Source organism: Anas platyrhynchos, chromosome 11 (genome assembly GCF_047663525.1).
Source record: "Anas platyrhynchos isolate ZD024472 breed Pekin duck chromosome 11, IASCAAS_PekinDuck_T2T, whole genome shotgun sequence".
NCBI lineage: Eukaryota > Metazoa > Chordata > Aves > Anseriformes > Anatidae > Anas > Anas platyrhynchos.
This window is the reverse complement of record NC_092597.1, coordinates 5,783,260-5,804,278: the sequence shown is the minus strand read 5'-3', so window position 1 is coordinate 5,804,278 and position 21,019 is coordinate 5,783,260. Positions and strand designations below refer to the sequence as shown.

Genomic DNA, 21,019 nt, shown 5'->3' with positions numbered 1-21,019 from the left:
AGAAGATGTAGAAAAACACTTCTTGTTGTAGAGCAGACAAAGGAAGACAAAAATGGTGTACCTCCAGGTTTAAATTCTCCAGTACTGGATATTTTGTTCTATTTGTAGTAGCTTCAGTCTAAATTTATATTTTTCTCGTTTCCACTCCTACAGTCATGTGGCATCTGTTGCTCTCTTTTGACTAGCTGGTCAGTGCACTTGAGTTTCAATTTGTGATGAAATTAGTGCCCATTGCTGTAATTCCCATGTATTTGTGGCAGCTAACTGGAGTTTTAGCTATTTTAAGGGAAATAAGAACCGTACACTGCTGGGATGCGTATTTTGTATTATACACTTGGATGTCCTGTTGGGAGAGAGGAAGCAGAATAAAAATCATGTCTGTAGACAGATTATAGGATTGAGGTTATTCCGTGCACAGTATATGATGCCCTAAATAGGGCTGAATCATAGGCAAAAGCAAACTGTCACAGCACACGTGCACCAAGACTTTTTTTTATAACTAGACACTGAGTTTGCTGTTTCTATAAATGTCTTTCCACCCTTGTCCTCAATTACATCAACTTGCATCATCTGTGCCTGTTGTGTAGGAACAATTACCAGCTTCTCAGTATTCATTGCTGTTTTTTTCCTTTACTAAAACTATTAGTTGGTAGATAATATAGAAATCTAGTGGAGCTGAAAAAAAGTCAATATGCCACATGAAATTTGTAGGAAAATGCATTTCTCAATATCCATTGTCATTTCTGCGTAAAAAGAGATCAAATACCTTGATTGTTGTACTGTTGATACAAGTTTTAAGCGTTGGCCCTGCCCTCGTAATGCTGTTATGAAAACAGCCGTGTTTCCTAGCTCAGCACTTGGTGCTTGTCATCCTTTAAGGGGATGCAGTTTCCATTTCGGAACATCCTATTTGTGTCACGCAGCCAGTGCAGGTGTCTGTCAAGCGAGCTGGTCTCCTTCCGTACTCCAGGCAAGGAACTGGCAACTTGGGAAACAACAGGGCTGGCCCAGGGGCACAGGCAGGGTTTGTGCATTGAACTTGAACCTCTGCCTTGTCTGTTTATGTGGAATAACACCGTCCATGTGCTCGGAGCCCGGAGTACCGTCTGCGGGTACTGAGGGGGTGCTCTGTGCTATAGAGCTACCGTGTTTATTCGCTAGGTGGATCTTGCATTTGGACATGTTCAAGCAGTCTCTGGCTTATGTCAGCGTGATCTCTGTGAAGAAACCGGGCGTTTTAGGTGTACAGTGTGAGCTTCAGTACCAGGTGGTTGGAATGTGTGAGGAAGGTGGGCTTCTTGCCTGAATCTAGCTGTGAGGAAGCACTCAGGCCATAGATCTTACCCACTAATTTGTGTCAGGTCCAAAAACTTTTGGTCAAATTCAGATCCTTTCTGAAAGACAGGGCAAACCAATAGGTCTGCTGCTCCCCATGATAAGCTGTTAGTGTTAATTACAGGGCGGCTCTATTTTATTATTATTAGTTGCTATTTAAAGTTTTCTGGAGAAAATTATCAGGTATCGCATCTTACTGTGCATACTCCTGTTCCTTCAGAAGCGATTTGTCTAAGGTGGGATCTGCCTGTATAAACACATGCATCTTGATCCAGCTCTTTAACTTTTTTTTTTAAACCATAGTGTTTTTGCATATTTTAACTACACAGTTTCTCTCATATTTTCTTAAGGATGTTTTCTTCCCCTTCCTGTTTCAGCTGCTAAACGTGAAGCCATCCTTGTTGCCATCTCTCCTGCTCAGCACTTTCTAGGTTTTTGAAACTTCTACATCGGAGTAGAAGCACTTCAGTAGTGATCTGTCCTAGTGTGACTTCCTTAAAATTACTGGGATCTTTGGGCACGCGGGGATGAGCATGATGCTTGTATTGGCAGCCAGGTAATAGCTAAATGCTTGTCAGAGTTTTTCCGTATCCCATTTCCCTGTTCTGCAGGTATGACTTACCTGTTGTTGACCAGGATTTTGACAGGGGAAAAAAAAAAAGTTGCAGGTGCCTAATTTTGTAGGTGACTCATATCACTACACATGAGGCTTGTCCTCTGTTATTTGCTGTTCCTTTAATCTTTCATGCTCCCTTTATTAGTAATTTTCTGCCCTCTGTCAGATGAATGACCACTGTAATGATGATTTCATGTACGGTGTGTGTGCCTCTCGGGGTCCTCTGGGGGATTTCATCTGTCCTCTGGCTGCTCTTGGTGGCCAGGTGAGCGCTGCTGGCAGCACCCAGCTCATCCAGACCCCTTTTTGGGGAGGACACAGCTGGGGCTGGGCAGTTGCCTGCCTCCCCCTGTACCCCCGTGGCTGGCACGGAAAAAGGGGTGGGGGGAAGTCTGTAGGGATGGGGGCTTGGATAATGACCTTGGCTCCCTGGCAGTGGGCTGGCTTCTCCCGGGTACCTCGTGCAGATCCCTCCAAATAGTCTGCAAGCCCTGGGGTCTGGGGAATACAAGCCCGAACTAGGCAATCATGGACATGCAAAAGCTAGTTTTACATACTTTGCAATTTGCATATGCAGGTAATTAGGCATTTAATTGGAGTTTTTGTTTAATACGTCCCTTATATGGATTTCTCAAGTCTGTCTTGCCATGCTTGCTAAATGCCCTGGTATTAGGGAATGAAGGCAACAAAAAAATAGACTCCTGAGTCCGGTTTTCTCCAAGAGGAAAGGTATTTATCCATGGTAATCAAAACAGGAATAGAAATGGAGAAAAGTGGGACTTGGCCTGTCCATCTTGGCAGTTTTGTGTCGGTGGACGACACAGGGCACATGCTAAAATTGTGAAGATGTCATGTGCCTTTCTTCCCCATAAGCATAAAAATACAGAACCGCTGCCAGCCTTGCTTCCACCTGCTTTATTTTGCTACTCTTAAAATAGACTTTGAAGTCAATGTATTTTAGCTTCCTCTGAGGAGATCTTGCTGTAACCTCTTCAGTAACTAAATCATTTTGATCCTTGAGCGTTTCCAAGCAGAGGGGGAATGGCATGGCCTGGTTGGAGGCTGTTGGAAGGCTGTGTGACACCCTTAAGCTGGGGGGGAGCAGGGTGCTCTACAGGCTGCCATGAAATAGGGGCCTGTGCATTGTGCTCCGCAGGAATCGGGTGCCAGTGTAACTCGTGAAGAGCAATGACAGCTGCTGCTTTGTTTACAGAGACTTGTTGAGTTTTAATTCTTTGTACAAGTTGAGACTGAGCATTGTACAAAACAATGAATATTCTCTACGTTCCTCCTGAACCTTTTCTATGTTTGAAAGCTGTTACTGGTAACTATAAATGGCCTTCTCTTAAATAACCTCCAGCTCTCAGCTAGAGGAACTCTCAATAAAAATCTTAAAGAACATTGTGTCCCACTTCTCCTAACAGAAGGAACTCTTACTATTTTTTTTTTGCTATTCATTTTTTTTAACGTACTATATGATGTATCGTCTTCCCTTTCTATCTGTCGTATGATATTAATGATGCCAAGTCATACTGCCGTTAGGCTGCTTCCGTTAGCGCTCAGGAAGCCTTTTTCTTTCAGAAAAGCTGTAATGCAGCCGTGGATCACAACACAAACACTTGTTTCTTGGCACTGGTGAAGTCTGGTGACTTGGCCGGTTACTACATGTAGCTTTCTTTAGAGAGTATTTGTAATTTTATCTGCTTGCAGTGGCAAGTTATGGGCTGAGGCCGTTGGTTTGTTTTGGTGGTGTGATCCTTTAGGTGCTAAGGGGAGGACAGTCTGCCTGATACAAGCGTACATTTTCCATACCTCTTCTTTGAGGTATAAATTGGAACAAACTGCAGGGGCAGCGAACAGTCAAACACTTGTTATGCAATAGGTGATGTTAATGTTTGTCTCTTTGAACTGACAGATACTTTAGATGAATACTTCGAGTATGAAGCTGAGGAGTTCCTGGTCTCCTTGGCCTTGCTGATCACTGAAGGTCGAACACCTGAATATTCGATAAAGGGCAGAACAGAGGGCTTCCACTGTCCTCCAGCACAATCGAGTCAGCCCCCAACAACTAAGCATGAATGCAGTGACAGAGTGGCTCAGGTATGATGGTACCCATTTCATCGCAAGTATTGTGGACTTTGTTCTTGCTACCGCGATCAAAATCAGATGAGAAGTCCTGGTAGATTCACAGCTAAGCACGAATAACAATTACTTTGTGACAGTTCTGCATTTAAACAAGTCTGTACTTTAGTATTATACTAATAATAGATCAGATCTGTCCTTAAAATGAAAGATCATTAAGCCTTTTATCGTTGAACATGAAATTCTGCAGACTACCTGAATGCAGTACCTATTTCAGCCTTTGTTATGCAAATTGCAAGCGCTATACTTAGCATTCTTGTTCTTATTTTGAGAAAATGTAGGCTGACTTGCCTAACTTTTTGATCTTCCAGGTGGTATTGAAAAGTTAATGGTCCAAAAAGCAGGAACACCGTCAAATCTAGCCAGTCTCTTTTGGGTTAAGGCTGGAGCATCCCATCTCTCAAGTAAAAAGTGTATGATTTTACACTGTTATTCATGCAGAAGTTAGCCTGCTCAGAACCACAATGTTTCTTAAGATGCTGCTGAAGGTGACTTGTGGAGAGAGTAGTGCAGTGTATGGTAGTTGGAGAAAATGGATGTGAGCTCTTTTTATGCAGTTGCTCGAACAGCAGCCATAAATGATTTGTTACTTTTTCATTTAATACTCCAGTATTTACCTCTGATTTGATGAAACTTAGCCTTCAGAACTTGATCCTTACCTTTTTCCAGTTCTTTGGAATAAGTCTTAAAAGTAGTTTTAAATGTGGCTACCATTTTCATGGCTTGCATTTATTCCCTCAGTGCCGTCAAGCCAGGCGAACCAGATCTGAGGTTATGCTGCTGTGGAAAAACAATATTCCAATCATGGTAGAAGTGATGTTGCTTCCAGACTGTTGCTACAGCGATGAAGGGCCTAACACCGAGGGGAGTGATTTAAATGATCCTGCAATCAAACAAGATGCATTGCTGTTAGAAAGGTGGATTTTGGAACCAGTTCCTCGACAGTAAGTTGGATGTTAAGATTAGTTGATAATTGCAAGAATCTTGTCCTGTAAATCTCTTTAAAGTAGCTGGCTACTGTTTTGGAATTGGCCTTTTACTTTTAGGACTTCAGGATCTGACCAAATCACTATTTACTAGTGAAATCTGAGCATCTTTTAATCTTACTCTTGCTGTATCCATAATTTCTGCGTTGTGCAATGCAGAGTATGTAGTGTGCCTAGCTGAAAATGGTCATTTTTATATGTGGTCTGTTAAGTTGTATAAAAGTTTATACAGGTAGGAATAAATCAGGCTGTGTAGTCTTCAAAATGTTTGGAATTTCATTGTTTTCTTTGACTCAGCCATGTTTTATTTTCAGAATGAAAATCTGTAAATATATTATTCCAGTATACAATACTGTGTTCCAGTATTTAATGCAAAATACTTTAACAATACATATGTATAATATATATAAAATAAAGTATATTTTTAAGACTGATTTCCTACAAGATATTTAAAAACACTTGACCTACCCAACAGCTAAAAGTATAAATGGAGAAAGGGAAGAGGACAGCAAGAGATACTGTTGTGAAAGCTTAGTTTTAATAGTATTCTATGTTCTGGTTCTCTTAGTTCTCTCTGTATATTCTTAACGTCTCTGTGCTTCTCTTAATGCATTTTAGAAGTGGAGATCGATTCATTGAAGAGAAGACACTTTTACTGGCTGTTCGCTCTTTCGTTTTCTTCTCTCAACTGAGCGCATGGCTGAGTGTTTCACATGGTGCTGTTCCCCGTAACATTCTGTACAGGTATGTTTGAGGAGCAAGTTCTGTTTGCCAGTTGTTGCAACTCATCTTAGAACAATTCTTCTCATCTGTTCTCCTCTTTGTTTTCAGAGGGTGCCACATCGTTGGCCCAGCCCTCTGGTGGTTGTGTATAGTTCGTGTACTTTGCAAAGTGTGGTAGCGTGTTTCTATAAATGCTCTTCTGTATTGTTTCAGGGTGAGCGCTGCAGATGTGGACTTGCAGTGGACGTTCTCCCAGACACCAACTGAGCACGTGTTTCCTGTTCCTAATGTTTCTCACAATGTGGCCTTGAGAGTCAGTGTCCAGTCCTTGCCCAGACAGTCGAACTACCCAGTTCTGACTTGTAGTATTCACACCAACCTTAGCTTTTACGAAAAGCAAATGCAAGAGCGTAAGTTACATCAGCGCAGTGAATCCAGTGCGGCAGAGCAGTGCAGTACCTCCAGTTCACAGCGTGTCTGTGGGAAACAAGCGTGGACAATGACACCTGAAGGCCTACTTAATGTAAAAAAGACACCCGAATTTACTACATCTATCAGAAATTTAAAGCTTTATCCATCTACTGGCCTTGGATCTGACTGTGGGGCATCACAATCTAAAGTTCAGTGCTATAATGCTACAGCAGACAATAAGACACAATCTCATGAAACAGCTGTCAGAACTTTTAAAACCTTTTCTTTAATTGATTCCCGTGTTACAAATGGTCATTGCTCTCATCAGCCCACCGGAGAAATCAACCCTTTAATAGGCTCTTTACTTCAAGAGCGACAAGAAGTCATCGCAAGAATTGCTCAGCACTTGATTCACTGTGATCCAGCTACTTCACCGGTTGTTGCTGGACGTCCCTTCAACCTACATGAAACTGGCTCAGCTATGCCAAAAGCTTTTCGGAGTACTTACGAAGATGAAAACTTGCTTAAGAGAGGCAAGGAAACCTCCCCTGCTTCTGTTGCCAACTTAGATAAAGCAATACAAGAAGATGGCGGTGAAGGCAAAACCAGAGCAATACCAGAGATCCCAAGGCTTGATCCCCGTGCTCCAGTGAACCACTGTGGCCGTCCCTCTGCAGGAGAGGGAAACCCTCTCATCGATTCTCTGCTTCAGGAGCGGCAGGAGGTTATAGCAAGGATTGCCCAGCACTTGATTCATTGCGATCCAGCTACTTCTCATGTTGCGGGACGTCCATTCAAAGCATGTGAAACTAGCCCAGTTACTTCAAAAATTTTCCGAAGTACATATGAAGATGAAAATTTGCTGAAGAAAGGCAAGGATCCGTCTTCTGTTTCTTTTGCTAAATCCAATTTTTCTTTGCTAGAAGACAGCAGTAAATCAAGGACGAAAACACCTGATACTCCTAGCAGTACTTCTAGGTTTGATGGTGAATCGAAGGCTTCTCTGAAACTCCAAGCAAGAAGAAAATTGATTTTAGCAAAACCTAATGAAGCTGTCCGACACGCATTTCATCAGACTTCAAATAAAACTTCTCATTTATTTACTAATATGCACACATCATCATCATGTGTTAAAGAAAATAAATCTGAATTGCCAGAAAAATTGGAAATAATACATTCTGGTTATGTGCAGAAAGACCAGATAACCAATAGAATTAAACAGTGTTCAAATTTTAGCAGCATTGATGAACAGATTTGCACAAACAAACTTAAAGAAAGAACAGTTGTTAGTGAGAACAACAACACGGACAGTTTTAACAATTTACAGATAGATAAATGCAGAATACTTGAAGGTACAAAAAAAGCATCTGTGATGCAGGCATCTGACTCTTTGCACAAGAATGAGCTCAAGTGTTTAGATAAAGACTCGAAAAAAACAAATATTTATGAGCAAAATACTCAGCTTATTAGTATTGAAAATTATTTAAATAAAGACCATGACAGTTTCAAAAATAAAAACAAACAAGAGAAAACAAAAACTGCACATGATGAGAATGAAGACCCAGTAGGCCTTGATTTCCAAAGCACTTCTCAGAAGAAATCTACGGAAGACAGCTCAGTCAGGTGTGAGCGACTGAAGAACCCAGATATGCAGGTAAACAGGGACACAAAGAGCAATTCCTTTAGCTGCTGGCCGTCGTGTGGCTTGTAACTGCGTCCCGTATCTGCTGGGGGTGGTAGGAGGAAGGGTTTACGTCTGAATTATGTGAAGCAGCATGGGACTGTTGTCTGCTTCAAGGTCTGAAGTGACGTTTGGCCTAATGGTGCTCACCCATCCTTCATTATAAATTTATAAATTTAACATCAAGAACAGCATTGTCTTGTTCTGTTCATTGTGATAGCATTAGAAATGACAGGTTCTGTAGGCAGTTAGACATCCTGTATAAACGTGCCAGTGTCTGAATGTGCTGTGTGGTCATTTGAAAGTCTGTAGTGATTGTAGATTGAGTCAAAGAGAACTTCTAGTAAAGCACCAGTGCGATGCAGATTCACTGGCTGCAGAAGTCTTCTCCATTAAAGCAAGTGAGTGATAACTTGATAGGCCATTGAAATAGCCCGTTAATATCTTGAGTCAATCTGTTTTGCTGGCAGAAAGCACCATCTCTAAAACACACAAATATATGGCGGAAACACAACTTTCGATCCTTGGATGGAACTTCAACCAAGGCTTTTCATCCCAGAACTGGATTGCCTCTACTTTCGAGTCCTGTAAGTTATTGTTGAAGCTGCAACTTAATTATGACTTAACTTGTAACTGAGAAAGGGGGTATTTTATAATTTTACTATCTGCATTACAGAAGCAAGATGCCTAGGTGGCATTTCTGTTTACTTTGTGTTAGAGTGATTAGTTTTGCAGGTGGAAACCTGAGAGTTAATAAGTGAGTGAAGTTGAAGAATAAGTGAAGAGTTCTTGCATTCTCAAGACTGACAAAAGGTTACATCAAAAATTCTATGGCAAGCAGTTCTTTGGTGATATTTTAGAGTACAAAAAGTATTTTGAAGCTTATTGTTTTAAGTGTAAGCTAATGCTTTGTCACTTAAGAGATTTTGTATGAGTTATTAATACCTGGTGGCTTATTATTCTAAAGCTTTTGTTTCTGTGAACAGCCTGTACGGTGTATTTCTCAGCATCCAGAGGTGTCATTGCATGACTAAGTGACACAAGACAGCTGTGATAATGCAGGAAGGCATTGTTACAGTTCCTGGAATGTTGTTTGGGACTTCTAAGGAAAAGGCAGTATGGATTAAAGCTGCCGAAGCAGTGATCTTTTGTAATCAACGTACGATGTGTTTCATTCTTTAGTGTTTATAAAGGATGTGGTATCTTCAGAGAACTCTGATGGAAATCACTGGAAATCATAAATATTTGTTTATTTTTGATGCTGTGCACTGCTGCAAAGAGATGTTCAGCCTGTTAAATGAGCTGGACAGTGATTTGGGGGTAGAATTATTTTTTCTTGCTTACCTCGCATCCTTTCTTGGAAGCCCCTGACTGTTTACGTTGATGAGATTTTTATTTCATTTTTGAAAGTTCTGTTTATCAGAATTTACAGTCTTTAATTTTGGTATTTTCTTCACTACATTTAGAATGATGCTCTTCTCCTTTGTTTTTGATTTTGTAATGTCATGAAAATTCCTGGCAAACTTGTGCTTACTTGCCAAAACTTTTTTTACTGGAGGTACAGTTTTCAAATTAGCATATTATTTCCCTTTTGAGGTTCCTCAAAGAAAAACACAGTCTGGGTGCTTTGATCTGGATTCATCGCTGCTGCAGTTGAAATGTTTGTCTGCAAGAAGGTACATTTTATTTACCAGAAACTTTGAGAGTTTTTTTTTTTCGAAATGGAACACGCATATATATCTGTATGCAACAGCAAGCACATTAGCAAATACGAAATATGGGTGTAACATAAGAATCCTTATTTTGAAATAACTTTTAAAAAGTTTCATTGCAATTATGTAGACAGTAGATTTCAACCCTTAGTGTGTTGCATCAGTTGATGGATTTCTTTCATGATTCCAAATTTTCATATGTTAAACTAAAATGACTGTGTATCAGAAGCAGGTAATCTCTAATTTTACTTTTATTTTTGATTGTTATAAAAAATTAATTTTTTTAAAGTCTAGATTTGGCTATTTTGTTTCTCTGCAACATGGAGTCATTGCAGAGCTGTCTCACTGGCCGACTAGAGGGGACTATGTCTGTGGCATGAGAAGTGCTCATGTGGCACCAGGCTGGACTGTGGTAGATAGTCTCCATGGTCTTTTTAAGGTGCCTGTTGAAATCTTTTGTCTGAAAGCCTGCTTCATGACTGTGAGATGGCTGTGGCTTGCTGTGGCTCTGGCTTCTCCACAGCAGGGCAGAGTGGATGCTGGGTCCCCTCGGCCTATGGCTTGTAGCCAAATTTCTCCTTTGGTCCCCAGATCAGTGCAGCTCAGGAACAAAACCCAAGTATGATGTAAGATACACTGGAATATTCAGCAGAAAAGTTTCTGCATTCTGTGAAAAAACATTTTTTCAAAACAGTGTAATTTACGTGTGAGTAGAGTTGATTGGGTTAAACATTTTGCCTTTATTTGTTCCGAGAACCTTTAGAAAGGGACCAGTCATGACCATTTATATGTTATAACTTAAACAGCTTCAATATGGTAGTTTGGAAACTTCAGGATATGAAACAAATAACTACATGTGGGAGGGAGTTTTCTGTTATTTTGTTCAGTTCCTACTAGTGGAGTTAATGAACAATGTAAATCTGTGTTGTCTGTATCTCTTTTAATATAAAACTTGTGAAAGTATTTCTCAGTTACCTAGAAAATGTTTTGCAAAGGTATTAACAGGCTGTTACTGCTTTAGGACAATATTTTGTAATACAATAAGTGATTCTTTTTAGAGCTGGTTATACCCAGAAGACAAAAGCAAATGTCTTCATCCATATGTTTATTCTCCTTTTTTTGATAGCCCACAACAATGTATAAACAGAGACAGTGATCCAGAGAGCCATGGGAAACCATTTTTAAGTTCTAGCGCTCCACCAGTAACAAGTCTTAGCCTTCTGGGAAACTTTGAGGTAATGCATATTCTCTAGAAGTCTTGTGGTATTTTTATTACTCTTCTGTACTGCTTTTTAAGAGTGCATTGCTGTGGATAATTCCAGCCTGACTACAGTGTAAAAGTTCGTAATTAAATTGAATGAAATTTGTTTTAATTTCCATCTATAAAGGCATGTATTTTGCTCTGCAGACGTCTCTCTCAGATACAAGCAACTCAATCTCTGATTTTGTAAGTTTTAATTCTCACAGTGGTTAAGTTGGGAGGTTTTCTGTTGGCTTAAGAGATTTAACAGCTGGTTATTGTTTGTGTTGTAGTATATATACCTAGAAAAATGGATTCATGCTTTCATTCTTAAAATTTACTCAGTATGTCACTAAAGCTAGGTGACATCAGTGTAGTAAAAAATGTATTTAAAGTGTAGCCTCCAGCTTTTGACTTCATGTTGCATATCATGTGTCAATGCCTAAAGCAATTACACATTGCACAGTATTTCATGAAATACGGAGTGAATACATTGAGTAAAGTCCCAGATTAGTTTATTGTTCTTTCACATATAGTGTATGCTAAGGAAAGTCACACATAGATCCTGCTACAGTAAAACTCTGTGGGCTTTTGCACAGTTTTCAGGAGGACTATGATAAGATTTTCCTGATGCTTTCTCTTAGACCACTGTCATCTTGCTGAATGTTCCCCTGTTCGTCCTAATTTTTGCCTTTTTGCCACAATTTTTTGGTAGGTCACCTTATGAAAGAACTAAGACCAAGTTCTTAGAAAAACTTGTCTTAATTTGCTGCGTGCATAGTCTTGCTATATTTTGAATCATTCCCAACCTAAGCTGTATGTGTTTTGTTTTTCAGGAGTCTGTCTTGAATTTTCGCTTAGACCCGCTAGGCATCGTTGAGGGTTTTACAGCAGAAGTGGGAGCGAGCGGAGTCTTCTGTCCCACTCACATGACTCTGCCAGTGGAAGTGTCATTCTACAGCGTTTCGGATGATAACGCACCCTCTCCTTACATGGTAAGTGTATGGTCAAATGTATTTTTTTCTGTTTAAACCATTAGGCTGGAACAAACCTCACACGAGCTTTTCAGGTGAACTTGTCTAACTTATACTTTAACATGATAATCAAACGTGTTTCTGAGATGTTTTGTAATTAGCTTATCATCATACATAAACTACCCAGAGCAATGCAGAGTTTCTCAGCTGAGCAGGTACATCTGGGGTAGTAGAACTTGGTGAGAATTTTTTTCCCCTCATCCTTCGGCACAGCAAAACCCTGTGGTTTTCACGGGCAGCTGGCTACAGGTTACAGAGGCATTAAATTCTGATAGGTGGAGATAGGTGAGTGAAGAGTTCAGGGAGTGAGGCTTTGGAGGGATCTGGGGTATTTCCAGCTGCTTGTGATCCAGTTCTCTTCCTTTCCCTTCTCCCTTTCCCCACCTAGTGCTTTTTCTCCCATTGCTGTGCCCCAGCATCCAGTTGCTTTGATCATGGGATATTGAATGTATTTGTCTGTCTCCACATCGGAGTGATCAACCTCCACTAACTCTTTTTATCCAACATACTTAAAATAGACAGTGAGGCAATAGCTGGAGTACAGGATACGTTTTGGTTATAGGATACATTTTGTTGTCCAAATAAGCTGCTGTCCAGGGCAGCTAACTGCTTCGCCAGCAAGTGGCTTAGGTATAGGCCAAGGTTCAGTTGTGGATGGAGACTTTAGACTCCTTGTCTAAGTTGTTTAGCCTTTTTTTTTTTTTTTTTTTGAGGAAATGTTGTCGCAGCTAGTGTGACATGTCACTCTCATAAGCTGCTTGGTTTGCTGGTGTTCACGCTGGCACAGTAGTTTTGTTCTTGATATCCACGTAGTAATTCTGTTCTGCACTTCTACAGTGACAACAGCTTTTGGTTGCCTAAAAACTGTTACCGTGTAAAAGGCAAAGGTCTGTTGGATGCTAGCATTGAATCAGACAGCTAATTTTGTTCTGAACGCCTGTTAAGTACCTTCAGTGTTACCTGGGTGACAGATCTCGTACGTGGTAAATAGTCTGTTTAAACATGTAAGGGAACTGTTGAACACCTGAAAATCTCAATGTTTAGACTTGGCACTTACCCCTTCTGTTTTAAAGTGGATTCAGAAAATGAAATGAAATGGGTTTGCAAGTTAAGCTTGCAAACTTGGCTATATCTTCCTTTGATCACAGAGAAGTATCAATTCTTTTGCTTTATCTTTCTAGATTATTTCACGTAAATTTCCAGGAGGTGAAGGGATTCTGATGTTCCTCAAATGGTTAAAGTGACATTGCTTATTTCCCTACCAGGGTTTCTTTGTTTTAGGCTTTTCCACATGTTGTAAATGTGCTATTATGCCTGAGTCTCACAGGATTAATACAACATTTATATAGTGCCTCCATCATCAGAAACATTGTTTCTGTTTGTATAGCCAGTTTCTTTGCTCTGAGTTTTGCTTTTTTCTTTTTTTTTTTTTTCTCAACTGTCTCATTACAGTACACCGGTTGTGCACCCCAGTTTAATTGAGTGCATGCTCTGGTGCAGTGTCTTAAGGGTGACCTCAACGGTGTCAGAGCAGAGTGAATTCCTCAACGGATGCTAAGTGGGACACTCAGGTGCTCTGTAGATCCCAGTTGGTACAAAAGCAGATCATATTGTTGCTAGAGTTTAGGATTAGAATAGAAGATTAAGTGCATCTGCTGTCCTTTGAAAGGCAGAAATTAGTTCTTTGAGGATGGAAGTATTATTGGCGCAGTTGTAGGCCATATAAAAATGGAAAGGCAAGTCTTTCATTTTAGCTTAAAAGCCATTTTAAAACGCAAGCTCTTTTCTCCATAGCTTCCTGACTGCTAGTCTGAAGATGTGGAAACTTGGAAGTTGTTTCAAGAGGAGAATGTACTCCTTATTGCACAGCTTTTAGCAATCTGCCAAAGTATTTGTAAAGATCCCTACTGTTTTTAACTGCGTCTTAAGTGTTGTCTTTATTCTTCAGCTTTTACTCTTAAAAGCAATCAGCAATGTATAAGTAGAATTACACGAATAGAACATTTTGATTTGTTTCTATCACACCCTGTTAACTATATTTGTCTTTTCTTTCCAGGGTGTAATTACTCTGGAGTCCCTTGGTAAAAGGGGTTATCGGGTACCGCCTTCAGGAACGATACAAGTGGTACGTACGCAGCAGATATGGGTGCTTTAAATCACTGATACCAAGAAATTAATGCAAATATTATTTATTACTGATGAACACAAAGGTAACAGTGGAAAAAAACTGAATTTCTATAGAAGCTTGTAGTATTTTAATTATTCAAAGTATACATTGGTGTAATTTGTGATTCCAAACACTTGAGCCTATCCATGCTGTGAAGAGGTTTCAAATAAGTTAATTAAAGTTCGGGCTATTTGTTGACACCCCTTTGCTGTAGAAGTAATGAAGTAATTTGCTAATCCAAATTCTGAAATCCTTCAAAAAGCAACTTGCAGGTTTTCTCCATGCTGTTCAGATTGTTCCATACTGTCTTACATAAATTCTGTAACATTTTAAAAGCCACCTGCTTTTTGTAATAAAATCAGAAAGTGTATCACAGCCACTGCTTAGAGCCAGTGGTCTGTCTCTTTTAAGAATCCAGTCCAAGGTGACACATTGCTAATGTCAAGCTTAAAAGTGGAGCCTGCACATGTGCTTCCTGCAAGCATAGTGTATCTCCAGAATAGTGCAGACAAAAGTCTGACTAGAAAAATAAAATAAAAACGGGGAATGTAGATTAGCAAAGTAATAATAGTCCTGATAGTGTTTCAGATTAGGTAATGATTACTGTTATATTAAAAAAAATAAATAAAATTCTAGTAGCTTAAGTGTTAAAGTGAACTGAAAAGCTGCACATTTTTCCCACAAACGTTCCTGTATGATACAGGAACAAAATGCATAGAGGATGGTGAGTATTTTGGCAGGTAATATTTTTTTTCCATTTTTCATCTCTAAAGAGTTGTATTGAACCTTCTTTTTTTTTTCCCCAGACCTTATTTAACCCTAACAAAACTGTGGTGAAGATGTTTGTAGTGATCTATGACTTGAGAGAGATGCCAGCTAATCATCAAACATTCCTACGGCAAAGAACTTTCTCTGTTCCTGTGAGACGAGAAATCAAGCGGACTGTCAATAAAGAAAATAGTCAACAGACTGAAGAAAGGCTACTTCGCTACCTCATACATCTGAGGTAAGCTTCTTGGAGTTAAAAAAAGTAAAAATAAATCCAAATATCTACCAAAATTTATCCCTCTTGATTCCTTTGCCAGCCTGCCTTTCTTTTTACATGTTTATGTTAAAAAAAAAAAAAGCTCTTAATTTGGTATTCAAGGTAGATGATAGAAGAAGGAAAGCTAGTAAATAAATTGGAAATAAATTGGATCCTGCTTGGGAGGAACAAAATTAAAATAAAGCTCTTTCTTAACATTTGTATGGCCTTGTAATTACTTGTTTTCGTATGAACAGAGATTTATTCTGGCTGGAGCAGTGTATCTTTTTGATGTTAAAAGAAATAGCGAGTGAACCTGTTACACAATAGAAGCCAAAAAAGGATCAGTGTAGAGAAAGTGGCCAGTGTGCACACGTGCCCATTCAGCAGAACAGGTTCTAACATGACAAGCATTTGGAATTACTACTAAAAATGAAGCGCAGTGTTTACTGGTAAAATGTAAATATCTGTTTGGTGATGCGGTACCACTGACGTGCCTTTCACTTTATAAAATATTCACACAATCTTCTTTGAATGATTTACAAAGCACTGCCTGAAACCAGATGCTGTGCTACTGTTCTTTGGATGTTCTGAAGACTGCAACTTGAAGCAAAGGAGCAATGCTGGCTGTACTTTGTCCTTTGGCAGCTTGCAAACTTTTGCCAGCATTATTGCACTAAACGAACCGCATCCATGCAGTCCCAGTGATTTCATTGCAGCACTTCAAAACCTGATGACTGCTGACATTTTAGAGCTAGCAAACCAAACAGTCAAATATCTGACTTGTTGTGGAATTACTTCTGATGCTTATTGCCCCTATTTAGAGGCATTGACTTCTACGCAGCAGACTTTCAAAACACAGCTTTGTCTTTGACTGATTCCAGACCAACACTTTTCATTAAATGAAAGTTGACAGTCAAAAAATGTGTGTTGGCTTACTGGAGTGGGAACATAGTGTCACGATGAGGATGCTAAACTGTTTTCGCCCTGAATTTTAGCCCGGTTTGAAATTTGTCCTTTCAGGTCACACTAACTTGCTGTGTCTGACTTAACCACCTTATAAATTTTTTCTTCTAGGGTAAATTGTGAAAAAGAGCATGTAGCCTAGCTAAAAGGCTCTATTCACTTGTAATGTTGTTTTAAAAATCTTTCATTTTTAAAAGCAGCAAAGTTCCCTGAAACCCATTTTACTGAAAATTTGCTATACAAAACAATAACAATAGTGTTTTTTATTTTTGTTACTCAGGTTAGCTTAAAACAGCCTTTCAGTTTTAGTTGCAGTTGTTGTAAGCTTAAGATGCTTGTTTCCATGTTGAAATTTTTGCTTAAACAGCAACAAAAAGAAGTCACAAACGGTAAGCTGCGTTGTGGCGGCATCTGCTTGTGAGGCCTTAATTACAGTTGTCAGCACTCGCATTATGAAAGCTTTTTTTTTTTTTTTCAAGTGGTAATTCAGCAAAAATGCTTGCATAGGTCTGGAACTTAACGTTGGCAGCCAGATTTTCTAAAGCACTCTTCCAAGTGTCAGATACAGTGTGTGTGCCGCTTTTGCTAGCATAGTTTTGTCTGTCTGAGGGTTGCTCGGTGTGCCGTTAGCCTGTGTCTGTACGGGTGCGGCACTGACATCAAACGTAGCTTGCTTGGCCAGCACAGATTTCTTCACTGCACAGAAATTGGGAGTTGCATCCGCAGTTTAAGAAATCTCTTGAAGATACTTTGGAAATACATTTTGTGTTGTTGCATGTCAAGCAAAGGTTTTTTGTTCTGTAATTAAATCTGCATTAACGTAGGAGCCGGGAGTCCAGCTCTGCTCACACGTCGCTTCTGCCCTGTCCTGTAACGGTGACGACCATCAGTTGGTTTCTGGGGTGTGTTCTGGCACCCCTGCAATGAAGCAGTTGACCTGCCCACAGCTCAGCATTTTCAAAGTTTTTACAGCTGGTCAACAGTTCTGGTTACTGACATGTTGCCTCTTTTAATTCTATGGAGCGTAATTGCTGTTGCTTCATGGCTAACAGTGGCCAGTTCTTCATTAGCCAGATGTTCCTGAGGCGAGGTGGAGGGGACGCTTCAAACCAGTTGCTCAGTAGTGCTTCCTCAGGGTGGTGACACTTTTTTGCAATATTTTTGTGATGTGGTGTATGACACGTTTACCAGTGGAAGCTGGAGGTATCTGTCACTAATTTGCTAGCTGCTTTTTGATCTTTCTGACCTCTAAGCGTTTTTCCTGATCTAGCAATCCGTGGTGTTGTCCTACGGATTTTTATTTATGGATTTACTTAGATTTTAATGATTTTTGTTGTATTGTCTTTTCTCCTTGCAGAAGGAAAGGTCTTAGGGTAACCATAAAAACATACTGCTGCAGCCTGTTTCTTGGGTTTACTTTGTTCTTCGTGAATTCATTCTTTGTAATGGCCATAATATACGTAAAGGCTTTTGTGCTTGTGTTTGTCATTTCTCCAGTAATGTTCATCACTTAAAGTTTCTTTCCTCTGCCAGGCTTTCTAGCTCATCTGTTACTGTGTTTTTAAGTCTTCCTCTATTTGTCTATTGGTGCTGTTCCTAGGACACCATCTGTCCGAGGAAACACATCTCATGTGTTTTTCTTGGTTTTCTTACACAAAACTACTGGAACTGCCACAGCTCTGGAGCCAGTCCTGCGCTGGCCACTCCACCAACACCCGCAAGAGTGTATGTAATTGTCTCCTGATTATTCCAATGTATTTGCACATATGAAAAACAAGTTACAAATCCTAGTTACTATGGTAAATATTCCTTTAAATTAAAAAAAAAAAAAGCAATGGAAGCAGAAACTAGAGGAATCCCCAAACTCTGTTACTGTCTCCCACTTGGTCTCTTCCAGTCCTTGTGAAATGGCATGCTCAGATGAGGCAGATTACAGGGAAGGATTATTTACTGGGCAAAGGAAGTCTTGCAGGATTCTCACTGCTAGAAAATAAAGAGCTTGAAGTTAAAATAAAAATAATAATTAAAAAATAAATTGATAGATCCATGTGTGTAAAGGGGATAATTCAGGTCAACTTTACGATGGTGCTTTGCTAACTAGATCTAGCTATAATGTGACCAATGTAATCAATCATACTTCAGCTTCAAAAGGTGTTTCAGTACCATTTTTATTTAAAAATGTGTTATGAGCTGTGTGCAGACTTAACTTTTTTTTTTAGGTATTCAGTTTGTTATTCACCTCTTTTACTCTTTCTTCACGTGCCTTCCTTCAGAGTCTCCCCCTTAGACAGAAACTACTTTGGCTGCCAGGTGAAGGGCTTCCCCATTGACAACACCATGCACCATGATGGATAGGAGCTCCTTGTGGGCCAGCAGGAGCATTCTGCTAGACCCCCCCCTACATTTCATGCCCTTGACAGAGAATTTCCTCTCTCTAGCTGTGGGATGGCTACGGGCTATCCTGCTCCACTGCTCTGAACGAAGCTGTGGCTGGCACACAATCCAATTCTGCAGCCTGCCTGCCTCCAGACAGCTCAAGCCTGCTGGATCTTGTGTTGTCTTTCTTGTGCTTCCCAGAATTTCAATCTGATTATGTCTGTGTATATTACAGAGACTCCTTTTGCTTCGGTGCACTCAATGAATAAATGCTTATTAAAAAATCTGTCCAAATTGTAGTACCCATAATAATACAGTGTGTACTTTGATGTGAGCAGTGTGCTCTCGGCATTTATAGTGGTGTCATTTTGTCCTTACAGTAGAAAAAGCTCTCATTTCTAACACAGTAGCAGTAGCTTTTCTCCCCTACCATGACATGCTGATAATGATGCTCATTGGCCATAAGAGAGAGTCCTTGAGATCCCCTGCCCTTCCTGGGTGGGGAAAGGGAATTAAGTTCTGCCAGGTGCAGACTCAGAACACAGTTCTCTGAAACGCAAATTGTGTCTCTCAGCTGTTAAATCTCAGTGAAAGTGAACTGGCACGTTTCTGGCAGGTTTGAAGGCTGTTCAGCTACAGCATCAGAAATAAATGAGCCCAGAAACTGGCCACTGTTTCCTTTGGTGATTGGGCCAGTAAACTCAACTCTTTGAAACGGCTCCGTGTTCCTTGCAAAAACCCTCTTTGTCAGCTTGCTTGCAGAGATCCCCGTACCTACTGCTGCTTAGGTTAGAGTTAAACTTGGCATGTTGTATAAAGCATTGGTAAACTTCTTGCTTTAAGTTTCAGAGAGCAATGAGATCTGTATGATTGACATGTGTATTTGATATGCATATCAAGGCCACCCTTTGGGCATTTTTAGGAGTGCTCGCTTAAGAGCACTTCTTGGCTTTCTAGATGCCTGAGAACTTTAATCTCTGACAGCACGTAAATGCAGCATGAACTTCAAAGATCCCATGCCACTTTCAAAGCTATATTCTGTATTTGTGGTGAGGAACAGAACCTTCAAATGCCAGAGAAAATGAACTAGATAGAAAACGTTTAGAAAACGTTACTCTTTTTTCTTTAATTTTGTGGTCAAATGTTTTTTGGCCTTAATTTCTGAAAGGAATGCATTTAATTCAATAGTATTAAAGGTTATTCTCTCTTTTTTTTTTTTTCCTGTTATATATAATACAGATATTCATATTTTTTTCAGGTTCCAGAGTTCTAAATCTGGAAAGATCTACCTCCACAGAGATGTAAGGCTCCTATTCTCTCGGAAGTCCATGGAAGTTGATAGCGGCGCTGCATACGAACTCAAATCTTACACTGAATCTCCAACAAATCCTCAGTTTTCACCAAGATGTTAGCAAACAATGGCAAACTAAAGTATTCATTGTACTGTTGATTACTCCTTACAAGGGAAGATCGGTAAAGTTGACAGTATAAAATTAAATCTGTAAAGGAATGAAAATAGCGCTCGAGAGAGAAGGTTCTTATGTGATCCTGGACCAGTTTTGTAAAAGGTCTCTGGAATGAGCTTTGTGTATTCCAAGTAGACTGGAAACGTACTTAAATCTAATCTTTTTGTACTGTTTAAAACCACTTCATTGGATGTGTTGCAATAGCAAATTCCCAAGTTAGTTTAGTGTTTACACTTTTTATTTTATTTTTCAGTTATTTAATATTTAATGTTTCATTTAATACTCAAGTGATGTTTGTCTTTAGTGTTCTAATGTAGCATAAATCCTATGTAAAATCATACTATGTATTTTTGGCATTAATATTGAAATCTGAAATATATACAGATGTCTTTAATCTGTGTGATGTTTTTAAGTGATATTCATTTAAGTTATTGAAAATGGGGACAGCAGTTGAATTTCCGTAACATTTCATACTATGCAAGCATTCAGCTTTTTTCTTTTGTTTCTTTGATGGTACCCTTTTTTCTTTTTTCCCCTCACATACAGATTTAACACCACTTGCAGCCATAGCGCAGAATGTTTGTTTTCTTACTCATGCATTCAGATCATTGATTCAATTCATATTTGGCTCCCTCCATTTTTTTCTTTCCTAAAGGGCCACTTTAATATTGCTTTTTGTTAGTTTCACATAATTCCCCCCCCCACATCTGATTTCCGATTGTGCTAAAGGATGTACTGTGCAAACGAATTAGCATTTATATCTTAAATATATGCAAAAGCTATGGAACATGTACTTTTTGTTTTATTTTTAGATAAGGAGGATCTTCATGTAATCCGAAATATTTTTAATAGATCAATTCCATTTAGGCCACTAGGTGGCTATATGAAGTTTTACTAGAGATGCTACATTGGGAATATAAATGCTTTCCAATACGTGTATTCCTAAAACAAATCACAGTCAGATAAACAGTTTATGCTACGTGTTAAACTGTGTAACTGAGAGAAATAAAGCTAGAAGCGTTTGATTATATTTGAGGTATATATTTAATAATGAAAATGAAGCTTCACGATGCTTGCCGAAGATCTGGGTTTCTCTGCTGTCTTGTCTTGGTTCATGTTTTTCTTTACATCGCTGTTTTC

The 21,019-nt window shown here is 39.4% G+C and overlaps 1 protein-coding gene across 4 annotated transcripts in view; it reads left to right on the top strand.

The window, feature by feature from the left end:
• ATOSA (atos homolog A) overlaps positions 1 to 20,909 on the top strand; it is a 44,189-nt gene extending 23,280 nt beyond the window's left edge. For 3 of the 4 annotated variants that reach the window (XM_027467086.3, XM_027467085.3, XM_027467082.3), the window contains 11 exons: positions 3,867 to 4,051; positions 4,835 to 5,037; positions 5,698 to 5,823; positions 6,016 to 7,867; positions 8,365 to 8,481; positions 9,491 to 9,570; positions 10,733 to 10,841; positions 11,683 to 11,841; positions 13,937 to 14,005; positions 14,854 to 15,053; positions 19,672 to 20,909. In XM_027467086.3, the coding sequence (XP_027322887.3) occupies positions 3,867 to 4,051; positions 4,835 to 5,037; positions 5,698 to 5,823; positions 6,016 to 7,867; positions 8,365 to 8,481; positions 9,491 to 9,570; positions 10,733 to 10,841; positions 11,683 to 11,841; positions 13,937 to 14,005; positions 14,854 to 15,053; positions 19,672 to 19,825 (3,254 nt within the window). In that variant the 3' untranslated portion in view covers positions 19,826 to 20,909. Of the gene's footprint in view, positions 1 to 1,847; positions 1,892 to 3,866; positions 4,052 to 4,834; positions 5,038 to 5,697; positions 5,824 to 6,015; positions 7,868 to 8,364; positions 8,482 to 9,490; positions 9,571 to 10,732; positions 10,842 to 11,682; positions 11,842 to 13,936; positions 14,006 to 14,853; positions 15,054 to 19,671 lie in introns of those variants that run through there. The other variant, XM_072043551.1, reaches the window with a different exon arrangement.
• The last annotated feature ends 110 nt before the right edge of the window (positions 20,910 to 21,019 follow it).